Source organism: Salmo salar, chromosome ssa15 (genome assembly GCF_905237065.1).
Source record: "Salmo salar chromosome ssa15, Ssal_v3.1, whole genome shotgun sequence".
NCBI classification, from domain to species: Eukaryota; Metazoa; Chordata; class Actinopteri; order Salmoniformes; family Salmonidae; genus Salmo; species Salmo salar.
The window spans coordinates 26,926,764-26,946,113 of NC_059456.1; the positions used below are offsets into that span (position 1 = coordinate 26,926,764).

The 19,350-nt window shown below is 44.7% G+C and overlaps 1 protein-coding gene across 2 annotated transcripts; it reads right to left on the bottom strand.

Moving 5' to 3' along the window:
• Positions 1 to 6,858: 6,858 nt before the first annotated feature.
• mycn (MYCN proto-oncogene, bHLH transcription factor) lies at positions 6,859 to 13,625 on the bottom strand. 2 transcript variants are annotated; one of them, XM_014143880.2, is made up of 3 exons: positions 13,466 to 13,625; positions 12,396 to 13,086; positions 6,859 to 9,149 (listed from the first exon to the last, which is right to left on the bottom strand). In XM_014143880.2, exons 2-3 carry the CDS (start codon positions 13,063 to 13,065, stop codon positions 8,359 to 8,361), a joined length of 1,461 nt encoding a protein of 486 aa, XP_013999355.1. In that variant the 5' UTR covers positions 13,066 to 13,086; positions 13,466 to 13,625; the 3' UTR covers positions 6,859 to 8,358. The 2 variants fall into 2 exon arrangements, with proteins under 2 accessions (XP_013999355.1, XP_013999354.1); XM_014143879.2 differs by having other exon boundaries at positions 6,859 to 9,152.
• Between the last annotated feature and the right edge of the window lie 5,725 nt (positions 13,626 to 19,350).

A 19,350-nucleotide genomic window follows, 5' to 3' on the forward strand; every position in this document is an offset into this window, starting at 1 on the left:
GGTGTGCAGGGTGAATACGTCATCTGTCGTATGGCAATTTGGTTAAAAAAAACGGTAGTTTTTGGTGTCAAATTTGTCTCCACTTTTGTGTATTGGTGTGATCAGTCCTTGGTTCCAGATATTGGGGTAAGATGCCAAATTGGGTTTGTTTTCGAATTCTTTGTAGATCTGTGTAATCTGAGGGAAATATGTGTCTCTGATATGGTCATACATGTGGCAGGAGGTTAGGAAGTGCAGCTCAGTTTCCACCTCATTTTGTGGGCAGTGTGCACATAGCCTGTCTTCTCTTGAGAGCCAGGTCTGTCTACGGCGGTCTTTCTCAATAGCAAGGCTATGCTCACTGAGTCTGTACATAGTCAAAGCTTTCCTTAAGTTTGGGTCAGTCACAGTGGTCTGGTATTCTGCCACTGTGTACTCTCTGTTTGGGGCCAAATAGCATTCTAGTTTGCTCCGTTTTTTGTTATTCTTTCCAACGTGTCAAGTAATTATCTTTTTGTTTTCTCATGATTTGGTTGGGTCTAATTGTGTTGCTGTCCTGGGGCTCTGTGGGGTCTGTTTGTGTTTGTGAACAGAGCCCCAGGACCAGCTTGCTTAAGGGACTCTTCTCCAGGTTCATGTCTCTGTAGGTGATGGCTTTGTTATGGAAAGTTTGGGAATCGCTTCCTTTTAGGTGGTTGTAGAATTTAACGGCTCTTTTCTGGATTTTGATAATTAGCGGGTATCGGCCTAATTCTGCTCTGCATGCATTATTTGGTGATTTACGATGTACGCAGAGGATATTTTTGCAGAATTCTGCATGCAGTCTCTCTCTCTCTCCCTCTCTCTTTCTCTCTCTGTCTCCTTCTCTCTCTGCCAAGGCCATCTTTTTTCCCTTCAAAACATCCACTTGAAAGGCTATTCAAGGATTTTTCAATGAATCCCCTCTGCATGTGTGTGTGTATGAGAGAGAGAGAGAGAGAGAGAGAGAGAGAGAGAGAGAGAGAGAGAGAGAGAGTGGGGGGAAAAGAGAAAGGGAGAACGTTGTTTTGGTGGCTGTACTACAGTACCATCTGTATGCTAATCTCCTCAGACTCTGGTCAATTTTGATCAAACGCTCAGTGGCCTCCCTCCCTCTCTCTTTCCATCCATCCCTCTCTTCTTTTCTCTCTCTCTACCTCCCACTCTTTTCTTTCCCTCCCTCCCTCTCTCTCCCTTTCTCTTTCTCTCAGTCACCCACCCTTCTTCTCTCTCTCTCTCTCTCTCTCTCTCTCTCTCCTCTGTGTTCTCAGTAATTACTGGAGCTCCACTGCCCTTTGTGTGGGCCACATATTACCCCCTACAGCAGCCGGCAATCCTTGAATAAACCCCACCTCCCTTCTCCCCCCTGATTCACCACACAGTGTCCATTCCCTTACCCCAAAGCTCTCCTCTCAGCCCTCACCCCAAAGCACTCCCCCAAACAACCTCTCCTCACACCCCTTAACACAGTTCTGCTTATCCTTCCACGACCCCCCCCCCCACACACGCACACGCACGCAACACACACACACACACACACACACACACACACACACACACACACACACACACACACACACACACACACACACACACACACACACACACACTCCCCCAGCACCTGTGACTATATTTCCCTGACCCACACCAGATGGTTGGCCCCCTGGTATCAATGGCAAGGCCCTCAGCAAACAGAGGCAGTTGTGGCACATTGGGCATGCTTTGTCTAGGCAGAGGTTGGCCACGTTTCGCGTATTACAACACACACACACACACACACACACACACACACACACACACACACACACACACACACACACACGCGCTGAATACAGTTAACAAGCTGTATACAGTTAACATGCTGTATACAGATTGCATGTCTCTCCAGTACAATAGCAGTGATGTAACAGTTTTGCTTCAGTCCCTTACCTCACCCCTACCTGGGCTTGAACCACATCAACAACTGCCTCCCACGAAGCATTGTTACCTATTGCTCCACAAAAGCTGCGGCCCTTTGAACAGCTACTTCAAGGTCTCAGAGCGAGTGACGTCACCGATTGAAACGCTATTAGCGCACACCCCGCTAACTAGCTAGCCATTTCACACCGGTTACATAAACAGTGTTGTCAGTGGTGCTAGTTGTAATGGTATCAAATGGACCTGTAAGATACACAAACACACGCAAAGTAACTACCCTGGCACGCTGTGTGTGTTTTCATGCACCGTTTAGTCACAGTAATTAGGCTTCTCCAAGCTCTGATGCTGCTGATGGTCATTAGTAGCCTACTAAACTTGCTAACTGCCTGGTACTCAGCACTCTATTGTCCCTTTAATCATTCTGACATCCACTCAAATGTATTCGAAAATCTAATCAAACACTTCATGAGAGCCCATGAGCTTATGTTGTGCAACATTTCAATAGGCTATGCAATTGCGCGAGAAAACAGATGATGGCCTCTACTAAAAAGAGAAGGATCCCATCAGCTTTCTATAGGCTAGGCCTAATGTATTCATTTCTCAACTTTCCTAATATTAAGCACATTGCTTATATTTACAACAGGTGTATAGCCTACCTGGCTGGCATGAAAATAAACCACTGGGAAAAGCGTCCTCCATTCGCTATTTAAGTACATAGATGACATTTATTTTTTCCGCTGCCCCTGTTTCCAGACAAGTGCATGATAGGTGTCCATTCTAAATCAAAACAAATTTCACACATGTATAATTTAGTATATGTAAATAGAAGATTAATAGTCTGATGGGTGACAATATTACCCTATCACTTGTAACTAATATATTATCACTTGTGCCCAGCATAAGAAACAATGGCTTTTTTTGCAACTTGTTTGAATCATAGTCGCACACCTCATGTAGACTAGCCCATAGGCATATATGTTTTAATAAGGTTTGTATCACAACTAAAGTGGTCAAATAACTTCTTAAAATGAAGCACATTAATCCGCTTTACAAGGGGAGTAGAGCCTAACTACATACATAAGCAGCGCTTGAGGTTCAAGTTTGGGGAAGATAATTTTAACCTAAAAAATGCACCTTTATAATAAAAGCATTACATGCATAATTGCATTTGCGGTCACTTTTGATAATGCTGTTTTCCGCTAATGGAACTTTCAGGCTTATAACCTCCTACCATGTGGGCAGTGCTGCGCTTCTAATGTGAAGAAATAGCCTAATAGTTTAGCAGTTGCATCCCCGATGCGCCTGTCTTCCCTTGTAGCCTGTGAGAAAGACCCAATCACGTGATGAAGCACGCAGCACTCAGGGAGAAGGGCACAAAGGCCACTGGCCGCAAAAGGCATGGATTTGTTTTAGGGTGCATCACGGCCACACAAAGGGGATGCCGCTGTGAAATTCTAGACATTATCAAGTGCTGGTCAATTTGTGAATGAGAGACTGATATAGTGTGTACAGCCTGCGCAAAAAAAAAAGCAGAGCTCATGCCTTTCAAGCAACTTTTTTCAAATCATCATTAGAGTTGCATCATGCAGCCTTACAATGTATTAAACATCTAAACATATAGACCAACATTTGTAGAACAACTAAAGTTATATTAGTAACTCTAAATTAAGCATATAGGAATACCTATTTCTTGGTTAACCGCTCAAGACAGAATAGCCATGCGCACTCCCTCAAATAATTTGGAGAAAATATCCTTTGTATTTTATTCAGCTTTGTTAAATTGTATTCTTCATACTATAAAATAATGCCACGGAATTCTAAGCAAACCTTGTCTGCTAAATGAACTAGTGTAGCCCACAGTCATATGGCATAGCCAGATCAGGACCTAACATAAGGACAACTCAGAGTATGCTATTCTGTCCTTCTGAAAAAGACAACATTTTCTTCATATCATGTTTCTTTAGACCTGTCTAAAATAAATAATGGATTTATTGTGAAGGTGTACTATATCACATGAATTTATTAGACTTTTTTAAATGTAGATGTTCCTGGCAGGCTGGCAGGCAGGCAGGCAGACAGACAGACAGACAGACAGACAGACAGACAGACAGACAGACAGACAGACAGACAGACAGACAGACAGACAGACAGACAGACAGACAGACAGACAGGCAGGCAGGCAGAGAGAGAGAGAGAGACAGGCAGGCAGGCAGACACAGACAAGCAAACAGACAGACAGACAGACAGACAGACAGACAGACAGACAGACAGACAGACAGACAGACAGACAGACAGACAGACAGACAGACAGACAGACAGACAGACAGACAGGCAGGCAGGCAGGCAGACAGGCTGGTAGGGAGGGGGATAATGTGTATTAATCAGGGAGAAGCCCAGGCCATATGTCTGCTTAATGCAGGAGACTGCTGGCCAGAGACTTCAGCTTCACAACATAAACAATTAGCCTCATGTCAGGAAGAAGAGCAGCTTTACTGTAACACAAGTGTGAGGGTACTGTGTGTGTGTGTACATAACATTTTAGGACATGTATGCCAGCCTCACATCTGTATTCTCAAATGTAAATCATTGTTTTTCATAATCCATACAGTCTCATACAATTGTATGTGTTATTGCCCAAAAAGGTTGTTTTCACCCATAACCAGGCAGGCAGGATAAGATATAAACCCAGCCAGGCCTAACCCTTAACCCTAACCCTTATAACCAGGCAGGATAAGATATAAGCCCAGCCAGGCCTAACTCTTAACCTTAACCCTTAAAACCATGCAGGATAAGATATAAACCATTAGCAGATGGTACGGGATGACTCCCTGAGGACACACACACACACACACACACACACACACACAAAGACACCAGACCCCTGTTATGTAATCCATCAGACAGTAAGACCCCCCCCAACTCCAGGTGTCTCAATCCCAGCATGGTGGAATCCTAAACTAAGTCATTTGTCCCCATAATGCACTCTCTTTTCAGGAATTCAACAAGAACATTCAGTTCCTGGTCAAAGAGGGGTAACTTGACACAGAGCGAGTACACAAAGCCACAAATAAATATACAATGTAGACATGTCTTTTTTATGACAGTGGCCCTCAAAATCTGCCTCCCTCTTTGGGATGGAGATTCCAGAGAGAAAGTGTGTTGACCAGACTCCAGAGAGAAAGGGTGTTGACCAGACTCCAGCGAGAAAGGGTGTTGACCAGACTCCAGAGAGAAAGGGTGTTGACCAGACTCCAGAGAGAAAGGGTGTTGACCAGACTCCAGAGAGAAAGGGTGTTGACCAGACTCCAGAGAGAAAGGGTGTTGGCAAGACTCCAGAGAGAAAGGGTGTTGACCAGACTCCAGAGAGAAAGGGTGTTGACCAGACTCCAGAGAGAAAGGGTGTTGACCAGACTCCAGAGAGAAAGGGTGTTGACCAGACTCCAGAGAGAAAGGGTGTTGACCAGACTCCAGAGAGAAAGGGTGTAGACCAGACTCCAGAGAGAAAGGGTGTTGGCCAGACTCCAGAGAGAAAGGGTGTTGACCAGACTCCAGAGAGAAAGGGTGTTGACCAGACTCCAGAGAGAAAGGGTGTAGACCAGACTCCAGAGAGAGGTGTGTGTGACACGTGGCTGGCTGAAGTAGAGCGTGGTGAGAGGATGGATGGGCGAGAGGAGAGGGTGGGGAAGGGGGAGGAAAGAGAAGGGGATGAGAGCCATGTGGTTGATGTTAGTAAATAGTATTCAGCGTTGCTCTGGTATTGTAGCGGAGAGGAGGGAAGGGAGATCAGTAGACCGGCAGGGACACAGAAATCACACGCACACACTAAAACAGAGAAATACACACATGCACACCGAAACACACACACACACACACACACACACACACACACACACACACACACACACACACACACACACACACACACAAATAAATCAAAACACTCACTCACGCTCGCTGCCTGCCACTCCGCAGCTGAGCCAGTTTCCATGGCAACGGTGGCGAAAGATGTTGGAAGAGCAGAGTGTGTGTGTTCATATCCACTTGAAGTGTGTGTGCGAGTGGTTCTGGTGAGATTTATATAGATTGCTGAGGCAATGGATTTTAAGGACTCAGCTCTTTTCCCTTTAAGAGACAGACACTAGTCTGTCAGGGCAGTCAAATAAACAGAGATGGGTAAGACAGGAGCTGGATGGGGCTCTTAAAGGGCAATTCCACCAATTTTCATTATCTCCCGCACCACACCAGTGTCTACACATGTGAAAACTAGGCGATTTCTATGATCTGTGGTTAAAAAGAGAAGAAGAAAAGTCCTAAAAAAATGCTTCTCTGTGACATCACAGGGTAGGATTAAAAGTAAGAAAAACAATGATTTTCAAAACCTACAACTAGTTTCTAGATCGAGGGAGGGTATTTTCTTGCTCCCCACGTCCCCGCGTATCTCATAGTTTTTAAAAATCATTGTTTTTCAAATTCTTTCATTTCTTTATATTTCTTTCTACAAAATGTAGAAATGCGCTGTTTTCACATATGTTGACACTGGTATTGTGATGGAGATGATGAAACTGAGGTTGAAAAGTGGTGGAGTTGACCTTTAATAATACAACCCCTACTCAGACAGACAGACAGACAGACAGACAGACAGACAGACAGACAGACAGACAGACAGACAGACAGGCAGACAGGCAGACAGGCAGACAGGCAGACAGGCAGACAGAGAGAAACAGTACACAAACCTGGCATTGATTTATATTCTACTACGGTTGCTTTGGCAATGTTACTTCTCACATTTTTCATGACAATAAAGCTTCTTGAATTGAAAGTGTGAGTGAGTGAGACAGTCAGAAAGAGAGACATACAGAGAGACAGAGATATTGAAATACTTCCCCTGATGTGTTGTTCACAGTATCAGTGACGATGAATGATTCATGTCCACACACAGAGGGGTTTATTTTCAATGTCTATTTATTTGTCAAAATGAGGTATTTCAAAGTGCTGAGTTGGAGCACTACATGTAAATTATATGAATGAAAAAAAATACATCTTATATCCGTTCACCCAGAAAGTTCTATGCACCCGACAGTTACAAATATTTAAACAAATGGAGAGAAATAAAGAGAAATTTTTGATAGAGGAAGAAAAAAGGACGCGATAAAGAGATATCTACCGAGAACTCATTTTCCGTACGAAAATATAACTATCAAATTTAGTATGTATCACAGTCACACTAAAGGGTAATAAAGGTATAGAATTAGAATCATTGTACAATACAAAGCAGGAAGAGAAAAAAAAACTTTTATATTACAAAGTTTTGTTGCCCTCGAGGCATTGCAGTACTTTTTTAATAAAGTTTCCAGTCTAGTTATTGGCAGCTTTTGGACATAAAATGTATAAAAACTCAAAGATAAAAATGTATATAAAACAAGGCAGATTCTGAGTGTATTTGTCTGTTATTTACAGTACTGTTATTTACAAAAGTGTCGGCTAGCAAGGTGCACATTATACCGTGGTTTCCTGGTGTACTAGTGTCTTCCGTTTGCAGTGGTGAAGGCGTAGAAAGCATTTTCTGCTACTAAGTGTGAACTTTGAACTCTCCAACCAGCTCTGACGCTATGCCCAGTGTGTATTCATTAGGCACACAATGGAGCAAAACGGACTGAAACAGAGAGGGAATACCTGATCGTGTCCATTGAGAAATGCTTATTTTCACTTTCCGTTGCAAAACATTTTGCCACGATGTGCCCTCATGAACATGACCCCTTTGAAAGTCACCTGGTTTGGGTTAGGGCTGTAAGTGTCACATTGAGTACAACAAGAAACAAGAAGAAATAGAGATAGGACCAAGAGGAGCGTGCTCCCTCTCTTCTTTCCTTCTCCTCCCTCGTTCTATTCTCTTCTTTCCTTCTTCTCAATGTGACCGGATTGAAAAACGTAGAACCCTAAACATTCTTAACGTCAACAAATGTGCAAAAAAAGTGGCGTCAGTGAATGTCCCGTCCACCCCGTCATTTGTCGCTCACATGTTTGTGTGTGTGTGTGTGCGCGGTGTGTGTGTGTGTGTGTATATACATATATATAAGTTGAGACAAAGCGAGGGGGAGGGGGGTCATCTGGGTGTGTCTGAGTGTATATATATGTGTGTGTGTGTGTGTGTGTGTGTGTGTGTGTGTGTGTGTGTGTTTATGTCCGTGTGTATATATCAAATATATCAAATCAAATCAAATTTTATTTGTTACATGCGCCGAATACAACAGGTATTACCGAATACAACCTTACAGTGAAATGCTTACTTACAAGCCCTTAACCAACAATGCAGTTTTAAGAAAAGCATTTTTTATATATGTGTGTGTGTCTATGTCTGTGTGTATATATATGTGTGTGTGTGTGTGTGTGTGTGTGTGTCTATGTCTGTGTGTATATGTATGCGTCATGTGCCACTAAAAAGTCTTAGCAAGTCCTGGCCTGCTCGAGTCGCTTCATCAGCTGTTGCCTCCGCGCCTGCAGCCTATCCTTCTCCTGAGTCAGCTGCAGTTCGTCCGTTTCCAGCGACGACACATACTCCGCCGCTTTCTTCAAGATCAGCACCTTGGCCGCCTTCTCGTTCCTCGCCAGCTCGGGCACATGATCGCGGAGCGTGAGGAAACTTGAGCGCAGGTCGTTGCGCCGCTGGCGTTCCAGGATGTTGTGGTTTCGCCGCCGTTCGGAGTCTTCGGAGTCGGAGTTACCGGAGGAGCCGCCGCGTGGGCTACTGGCACCGCTGGTGTGGCGTTTGGATCTAGAACCCAGCATTGTTGATGATGGCACAGTCAGGGAGCCGCAGAATGTCGAGGATGATGGCGATGATGAAGAGGGGGCACGGGAGTATTGACGAGGAGCATTAGAGGACTTGTGTTTCTTGGAGGGGGGCGCGTGGTCGTCGTCAGAGGCGTACGGCGAGGGAGCGGCGTAGTTGTGCTGCTGCTGGTGGACCGAGCTCCGCTTGAGGATCAACTCCTGCCCGTGACAGTTTGACCCCGCAGACCCCCGGTTGCTGACGAATCGGCTCACGACACCAGATGAGGCCACGGCCCCTGAAGCGGTGCCCGTCTTCGACCGCACCGAGATGGTGACCGTGCCAGTCGCCATGGGCGACAAGCCACGCCGCTTCTCCACAGTGACCACATCGATCTCTTCGCCGTCTGAGTCGTCATCGTCCTCCTCCTCTTCCTCCTCCTCTTCGTCATCATCTTCATCATCTTCTTCTGGGAAAGGAAACGAGAAGTGTGAGTTGGTTAATCGTTTTGACTCACCAACTGCGGGAACTATGTCACCTATGTGTGCTTACAGGTGACAGGTCAAATGAAATGAATTGGTCACATACACATGGTTAGCAGATGTGAGTGTAGCGAAATGCTTGTGCTTCTAGTTCCGACAGTGCGGCAATATCTAACAAGTGATATCTAACAATTCTACCTGTGTAAAGGAATGGAATAAGAATATATAAATATATGGATGAGCAATATCAGAGCTGCATAGGCTAAAATGCAATAGATTGTATAGAATACAGTATATACATATGAGATGGGTAATGATGTGTGTGTGTGTGTGCTTGCGTGGGGGAAAAGTGAGAGCATTGCTCAACTCTCAGCTCTAGAGAGTACTCTTATTGCTGACCGTCAGTCACTCATCTAGCCCACAGGCTTTTTACATGCTTCATCTTGTAGACGAGCTGGATTCTTTCTTGTTTTTCAGGCCATTCCTGCTAATCTTTGCCCTCTACAGTTTGAATGTCTGAGTTGTGTCCCTGTTCACTCTCTCTTGAAAAGGTTCTGACATCCCCAGTTAGGCAGTTACTGATGATGAAACGAGATATGCAAAGCATTTAACAGTCATATTCCTGATCAGTTTAATCTTGAGGTGTTTCAGAAAAGTAAGTTGACCTTTTTCAATATTTACCGGCTTCTTTATCTTTAGTAAACCTGAGCTAAGACATTACAGCCGTGACTTATCAGAAGACTTATCATATAATACAAATAAACTAATAGAAATAATCTTACGCAGGCCTCTTTGAAGCTGAACGAGGAAGTGGCGGATCGTGAAGCGGCAGGTGATTGAGGACGGCAGCCCCAGTTAAAATGCCTTTGTGAAAACAGCTATCATTATCAGCTAAGTCGTTCATAAAGCAGTGAGGCATTTTACAGCTTACTGTAACCCACTTCTCACGGCCAAACCCTCGGGAGGAAGTCTCTCTCTCTCACACACACACACACTGAGAAGGGAGGCAGTCTCTTTCTCCCTCTCTCTCTCTCTCTCTCTCTCTCTCTCTCTCTCTCACACACACACACTGAGAAGTTGGCACGGGAATCAAAACACAACCACACCACAGGTTCTCAGCTGGGTGGTTATGGGGATGTCTGGCCTCTCCTCTTCTTTTCTCCCTCTCCTCCTCTTTTCCCCCCCTCTCCTCCTATTTTCTCTCTTTCTCCTCTTTTCTCTCTCTCCTCTTTTCCCTCCCTCCCTCTCCTCCTCTTTTCCCTCTCTCCTCTCCTCTTTTCTCTCTCTATTTTCTCCCACTCTCTCTCTAGACAGACCACCTGTGAAGCTGAGACAGCCTGGGCAATTTGATATTTGGCTCAGAGGGAAAGGGGGTAGATAGTACTAGTGAGTCTATCTCTAGGGGTAGATGTCAATAGTATAAAGTGGCATCCTCTCCTCATCTCCTTTCCTCATCCTGCATTGATCTGAAGGAGCTGGTCTGGTGAAAGCCAACACCTGGTTTTCCAAAAGATCAGTGCAGATGAAGACGAGCCACTTTAAACTATTGACATGTATCCTTCATTGGTGTCAATGAATAATGTACAGATACACATGTCACAAGTGCCTTTGGCTTCCAGGTATACTGTAGGCTATCATACTGTAGGCTATCATACTGTAGGCTATCATACTGCAGGCTATCATACTGCAGGCTATCATACTGCAAGCTATCATACTGCAAGCTATCATACTGTATACTATAATACTGTAAGCTATCATACTGCAAGCTATCATACTGAAGGCTATCATACTGTAGACTATCATACTGTAAGCTATCATACTGTAAGCTATCATACTGCAGGCTATCATACTACAGGCTATCATATGTGTTTTATGTGTCAGCATTTGATTCTAGAGTCATTCCTCTATCTTATATTGGGGGCCAAATGCAGGAGGCCTACTCTGTGCCTATAGGTATTTAACATGGATAGGATATCTGATTGTATCTATATTGACACCGTCTATATATGCCTTTCGCGGTGTGTCTGCTATTCTATTTTATGGTGAGGTAAGCTCGGATAAAAGAGAGGGAGACGCGACTTAACACTGCCCGCGTCAGAAGAGGGCAAATGTTTTTTATCTCCAGGCTGGCGGGGTAGCGGGGGAGGCGGTGGAGCGGCGCCAGAGAGACAGCTGTCGAGATGGGAGCGCCTGTTCAAAGCTGTCAGCCCCCTAAAGAAAATGGGCCCTCCTCCTCCTCTCTCCAGCTCTCTTTCTTCCGCCCGCGGGCCGGTCAAAGGGGGTGTGTTTTGGCAAGGCACTACAGCTCGAGCCTCGAGGCGGCGCTGCCAAGTTGGAAGTCTTTCTCTTTTTTCACTACCGTTTCACAGACGCGCCACAAAGAACTATAGTAAAGACTCACGTGGGTTTTTCGTAAGTCCCACCAGACTTCCATGGTAGTTGCCAAACGATACATGTATGCTCAACGATAGATGGAGCATTTAAGAATGTTCGAAGAACCTATTATCCTGTTATTACAAAGGTTTTATTGTCCACTTTGTTGTTATCGACCGACCCCCTTTACAAACCACACCCACGCACATCCTCAACACCGAACACAATAGTCGCTATAAATGGCATTTTACAAAATGACGTCTAGTTTACCCGGGTTGAACATTGAATAGGCCTAAGCAATTTCACACCTATGGAGCCCTAGTTATTTCCAAATCCTTACGTAAAGTGCTTAATCATAGCCTCCAACGAACCTTATCAATAAGTCCGTTTACTTCTGTCTGTCCGCCGGAGCCGAGGAGTCAAGTAGAGCCTTCATTGCCCTTTACAACCCGTATGTCTAGTTGTTCGGTGTCTTTTTGTTGGATGCCAACTGGGTCTAAGTTAGTAATGCACACAATCCCCCAATTTTACAGCTCTCTGCCGGATGAAGCGCCTGCCTATTACATAAACCCTCTCGCGCACTGTCACCACCATTTACTGCCGGCATGTGGAACCTAACTACGTAATCCGATTCTGTGCCTGTCATATGAACTTTCAATCACCACAATTAGCACTAGCCTAAAATTAATAATAATAACAATAACAATAATGTGGCAGAATGACGTCAATTCAACCAAATAAAACTGGGTTTGTGGATGAGTATTGTGTTATTAGGCTATCTGCTGTTGTACTGTAGGCACCGTAACGAAAACAAAAGCTATTGTGCGCATTCATCCTCGCCAAAGGTATCTGCTTACCGGAGTCGCTCGGAGTTTCCTCTGCGCTACAGTGGGCAGTAGTGGCGGGGGCCGTCCCAGGTGGACATCTGCTGCTGCTGCTACCGTTTCTTTTGTTGATGGGGAAAGGGAAGACTATTGTCGGGTCCACACTCAGCTCCGGCGCCTTGGTTGTGATGGCGGCGGCGGTAGTGACATTTTTACTAACTCCACAGGCAGTCGCGGTGGAGATGGCTTTGCCTAGCTTCTCTGTGACCACCCTCTGGAGCTTTTCCCTGGCCGAGAAGCCGCTCCACATACAGTCCTGAATGATAATGGAGTTGGGGTTACTATCCAAAGCGGAGCAGCCGCCGAACAGGTCTCCGTCCGACGCGCCCCAAATATCGTCTTCGGGCAGGAACAGGAGCTCTGAAGCCCAGTCGCAGCCCAGCGGGTCGCCTAATCCAAAACCCATGGAACCTGCTGCCGAGTCGCCCCTGTCCCCCCCGGACGCAAAGGCCAGCTCCCCCGGTAGCGCCGCTCGGCTCGGGGAGAGGGGCGGCGTGGGCAGCAACTCGAATTTCTTCCAGATGTCCTCTCCGGGTGGCGCAGAGTCGGGACCGCAGAAATAGAAGTCATCCTCACCCGGGTAGAAGCAGGGTTGTAGAGAGTCGAACTCCATGTCGGAATTTTTACTTACAATCGCCGGCATTTTATCCCACACTTGGAAAGCCTGCAAAGAGGGATAGTTTAGACACAATGGAATAAGATACACACCTACATAAAGTTCCTATCGAAAAGACCAGATAACTAACACCTTATGCACAACATTCTACAGTCAGTCCTAAAAGTCTTACAAATCCATTGGAAAGCACAGAGGCCAGTGCGCGTAAAATGTGTGGAAAGTCATCTTTCCACTATTCTTGGTATTATTCACACAATAATACCACAGTGAGCAATTATAATAACTATTAAAACAAATATCTATGTTAAAGTCACATGACAATTCAATTCGTTTTAAGGATGACCATTTTGCAGTCAAAATAGAGAGAAAAAAAACGGAGTCAAATAATGTAAGCGACACTTTCACCCAAATATTGAAAGATGCTCACCTCGCGTTGACTGAGGTTGTGGTGTGAGTCGTGTTTTCTCGAATCTCTCTCGCAGTTCAGTGATAAACTAGATTAGGAGCAGACATGTAGTGTAGTGTCGCACAGACAGATCTCTGACACGCATTGTGCTGGGCTCTGGAGTGTTATAGCCGAGACTCAAATCTCTCTCTGAGTTGGAGGGAAGACTCCACCCACGGAGGGGCGGGGTGAGTGTGCTAGACTGCAGCGCTGCGGCGTGAGGCGGACGCTGTGTAGGCTCCTATAGGGTCGGCACTAGTTACCACTCCCACAAAGTCATAAACCCCGCAATATCAACAATTTATCTTCTTAAAATGCGATTTTAAACCTAACCCTAACATCAACCCTTACTTTAAACACACTTCTATCCGTATACCTAAACCTAACCTTAAATTAAGACAAAAAAGCACATTTAATTTTCATGAATTTGTGGTTGTGGTAACTAGTGAAAACCCTCATATAGCCTGCAACGGGCTCCATTACCTCCCCAAAGAATAGATATTACATTATCATCCCCGAGCCTCCATTATGGCGAATTTCTTTCCCTTTTCAGAAACTGTTTGGGGAAAATTGTAGACAAATGCATAGGATATAGACTTTATTTTATGTATAAAGGCTCCACTAATATATGGCATAATGATTTGTTACCCAGCAACCTTTAACATAGCGTTTTGATGGAAGTAGGCCTGCTATTTGTTTAAAGATAATCATATCAGCTGTTATACTCAATCAATCAAATGCATTTATAAAGCCCTTTTTGCATCAGCCGATGTCACAAAGTGTTTTTACTGAAACCCAGCCTAAAACCCCAAACAGCAAGCAAAGCAGATGTAGAAGCACGGCTTATACTATCTTGTTATTAGGAAAGTCACGATGGCTTGGCGCATTACTCAATGCTAGAGCTGAACTCAACTCTCACTATTGTCTGGGGGCATTGAGGTACCCGCATAGCATCATCAAAGAGTCGGTATCACTGCGCCCTCACGCGGACACAGGATAATAGGAGGTTGAACGCATCAATACATGAATCGCTGTTGTATGTTATCTGCGGTGAATTGTCGAACAATGAGTTGTTCTTTATAATGAAGATAAAGTATGAAGCTGTTATGTATAACTACTATAGGCTACTGATTAAACACATACATACATTGAGTTGATTGGCTACGCTTTAAACCTATCATTATATGCTACTGATTAAACACATCCACACATTGAGTTGATAGGCTTTAAACCTACCATTATACTATTCTTTGTCTTCTTTGTCTACACATGTCCAGGGCGAGCAGAATCAGCTGCGCTCAGGGGTTGTAACGTAACTCCACTGGCAGCGGTTAATGTAGCCTGCAGTCATCCCATTCCCTTACTCTAATAACAGGTTTGACGGAAATGTATCTGTAATTACGCGCACGGGCTGCGCATTGGCACGGGCACAGATACAGTATATTCCCTATCGACTTATTGAGAGAAACTGTTCTGTTTACAACCAAACGAAATGACACAGCACTTGTTCTATAACATGTTTGTTCTAACCGAAATCACAAAGAGGATATCGAAAAATAAATGTAAATTGGTCTACATGTCTTTTGTGTCCTATAAAGTCACTGTGAAACGAGTCCTATGCAGTCAAGCTTTTAATTAGTGGATAGGTTTTTAATCAGAAGCAGTAAAAGACCTTTCCATATGTGATTCCAGAAAAAGACATGTTCACAGGCCTACATATCTTTATTTTCTCTTTTAAACCACCGAGCAGTCCTACTACTACTAGACTATAATCCCATGCAGTCAAGTCAAGCGTTGATATTGTTGACGGGTTGTTATCAGAACCAGTGGTGGAAGATGGGAGGGATGGTAAAGACCAGCAGCTGCTATCAGAGCAAGAAGAGTTGGAACTGGGATCTGTTTGGGAGGGGCAGGGCGTTTCCTGGGAATACCAATACCACCTACACCGGTTCCCTGGGATTGGGACAAGGAAAACTGGATGGGAGCTGGGATGAGATGTTCGCCCTTGTTTTCCTGTGACCCATAGGAACTGCTTCCTGTGTGTGAGAGAGGGAGTAATAACTTAGAGAAAGAGAGAGCGACATGGGCAAGGGAGGGAGGGAGAAACTAAAAGGGAGAGAGAGATGGGGAGGGAGGGAGGTAGAGGGAGGAAGGGAGTGATGAGAGAGAGAGGGAGGGAGGGAGAGAGAGGGAGGGAGGGAGGGAGAGAGAGGGAGAGATGAGAAAGGGAGTGAGAGGGAGCAGAGAGCGAGAGAGAGAAGAGAGAAAGACAGAGGGAGTGAGAGGGAGAGATGAGAGAGGGAGGGAGAGAGGGAGCAAAGAGCGAGAGAGAGAAGCGAGAAAGACATAGGGAGAGAGAGGAAAGTGGTGTTGGGGGAAAAATATACAACATTATAAAATCCATGAACACAAACAACAAGTGTGTGGTTAAAATTGTCAAAAAAAACACACATTTCTTTCCACAGGGCTGTGGGGTGAGACAGGGATGCAGCTTAAGCCCCACCCTCTTCAACATATATATCAATGAATTGACGTGGGCACTAGAACAGTCTGCAACACCAGGCCTCACCCTGCTAGAATCTGAAGTCAAATGTCTACTGATGATCTGGTGCTTCTGTCCCCAACCAAGGAGGGCCTACAGCAGCACCTAGATCTTATGCACAGATTCTGTCAGAACTTGGGCCCTGACAGTAAATCTCTGTAAGACAAAAATAATGGTGTTCCAAAAAAGGTCCAGTCGCCAGGACCACAAATACAAATTCCATCTAGGCACCATTGCCCTAGAGCAAACAAAAAACTATACATACCTCGGCCTAAACATCAGCGCCACAGGTAACTTCCACAAAGCTGTGAACGATCTGAGAGACAAGGAAAGAAGGGCCTATTATGCCATCAAAAGGAACATCAACTTAGCGATACACGCTAATTATCCATATCCAGAAAGGAGCTGTTAAATTCTACAACCACCTAAAAGGAAGCGATTCCCAAACCTTCCATAACAAAGCCATCATCTACAGAGAAATGAACCTGGAGAAGAGTCCCCTAAGCAAGCTGGTCCTGGGGCTCTGTTCACAAACACAAACAGACCCCACACAGCTCCAGGACAGCAACACAATTAGACCCAACCAAATCATGAGAAAACAAAAAGATAATTACTTGACACATTGGAAAGAATTAACAAAAAAACAGAGCAAACAAGAATGCTATTTGGCCCCAAACAGAGAGTACACCATGGCAGAATACCTGACCACTGTGACTGACCCAAACGTAAGGAAAGCTTTGACTATGTACAAACTCAGTGAGCATAGCCTTGCTATTGAGAATGGCCTCCGTAGGCAGACCTGGCTCTCAAGAGAAGACAGGCTATGTGCACACTGCCCACAAAATGAGGTGGAAACTGAGCTGCACTTCCTATCCTCCTGCCAAATGTATGACAATATTAGAGACACATATTTCCCTCAGATTATACACATCCACAAAGAATTCGAAAACAAACCCAATTTTGATAAACTCCCATATCTACTGGGTGAAATACCACAGTGTGCCATCACAGCAGCACGATTTGTGACCTGTTGCCACAAGAAAATGTCAACCAGTGAAGAACAAACACCATTGTAAATACAGATAGATGAAAGAGGGAGGGAGAGGGAGCAGAGAGCGAGAGAGAGAAGAGAGAAAGACAGAGGGAGGGAGAGGGAGCAGAGAGCGAGAGAGAGAAGAGAGAAAGACAGAGGGAGAGGGGGAGGGAGAGGGAGCAGAGAGAAAGAGAGAGGGAGAGATGAGAGAGGGAGGGAGAGGGAGAGGGAGCAGAGAGAGAGAGAGAAGAGAGAAAGACAGAGGGAGAGGGGGAGGGAGAGGGAGCAGAGAGAAAGAGAGAGGGAGAGATGAGAGAGGGAGGGAGAGGGAGAGGGAGCAGAGAGAGAGAGAGAAGAGAGAAAGACAGAGGGAGAGGGGGAGGGAGAGGGAGCAGAGAGAAAGAGAGAGGGAGAGATGAGAGAGGGAGGGAGAGGGAGAGGGAGCAGAGAGAGAGAGAGAAGAGAGAAAGACAGAGGGAGAGATGAGAGAGGGAGGGAGAGGGAGCAGAGAGAGAAGAGAGAAAGAGAGGGAGAGATAGGGAGAGATGAGAGGGAGAGAGTAAATAATCAGAAAGTAAAATAAAGTTACATGTTTCATATGGTACAACTTTGGTCCAGTTGTGTCCATCTGGCACAAACACACACTAAACATATAAATAATTAAAATAAACAGAAACACTTCCATATTGAATGTTAATATAATTCTCTAACCAAGTGGAACTGGCCAGTTATGTCCAGACAGAGACTAAGACACTGGCCATGTTTGTGAGCAGCATTATTGCTCAGGGTTTAGAGAGTGGATAGAGGGCGGGTTGGCTTGTGCTTATGGATGGTTAAGCAATTGGGCCAGTTTGGGTAAAAGACTCATAAGTCACCGTGTTTGGAAGGTAAAAAAAAAAAAAAAGCCAATGACTTGTCATACGGCTGGGATGATAAGAAGAAAGAGAGACCGAGGGGGCTTCCCAAATTCCCTAACACCCTGTTCCCTAACACCCTGTTCCCTAACACCCTATTCCATAACACCCTATTCCCTAAATCGTGCATTACTTTTGATTTCTGCCTCACACACACACACACACACACACACACACACACACACACACACACACACACACACACACACACACACACACACACACACACACACACACACACACACACACACACACACACACACACACACACATGCACGAACGCAAACAAACACAAACACCAAAATGCAGAACGTTTCTTCTTCATCATCATTACCTAATAATGTGCGGTTCTTAGGCAACCTGGTCTCAAACCGTTTTCGTAAAATATTTAGCTTTTCGAATGATTTTCACACTTTTGACATTGCTTTTGTTTTTTCAATGACCATCTTCCTAGGAATCCAGTTTGGCGGAGGTGTTTGACGTTTAATATCACATTTCAGAGGCCCTATATAGTACACTATTGCTTGTGGACATATTTTATATGGTAGATATCAGGATTTGGAACCAAAAATATTTTCCAATCGTTTCATTCTGAGCAGAAGCATTATTTTTTTTCGTTCCGTTCCACTGTTCCGACCAGCCAAATAAACTAAATATTGTTGCTTTCTGTTCCTTTTTAAACTTCTGAAATATCAATCTTTTTTACATTTAGCTCAACATTAAATGACTTCACCAATCATTGTGGATAGAGCAGCTTGCTATGGAGCGGGTAAGCCATTTAATCTGTATAGGAAAGTCATTAAGAGCCAATTGTATTTTGCCATAACAGCATGTTTGAATCATAATGAAAGACAAACACACTCACAGTGTTATAGTGTAGGGTGCGAGAAGCAACTGACATTTTGAGGGTGAGTAGAGAGGAAAGAGGAAGCTTGCCTTGAAGCGCTGGGCATCTTGCTATGACGTGTATTATCTGAATTACGCCCAGAGTTATACCTACGGAGGAGCAGCTTTCATGGAGGAACTTTGAATTTCTTTGAACTTCTGAGTTGGTTTAACGTCGAACCAGAGCAAACGTAAACTAGCTAACAACCTTGTAGAGCAGCAATAGAATTAAAAACACGTCTTACCTTTTTGTAGATAATAAATTCAATGTGAAACCAGTAGCGGTGTGTGGGTAAAATCCCTGAGGAAGTCATGCCAGTAAAAAGGCCATATTACAACCTATGTTGTGATAACTGCGTTGTTTACTCTATAACCCATTTGTTCATACACCACCATGATATATAATAAGGCCCTGACAACAAAAAGACACCAGTCAGACAGTGGTGGAATTAATTCAACTACACACACAAATGTTTCATCACAAAACCGGAGA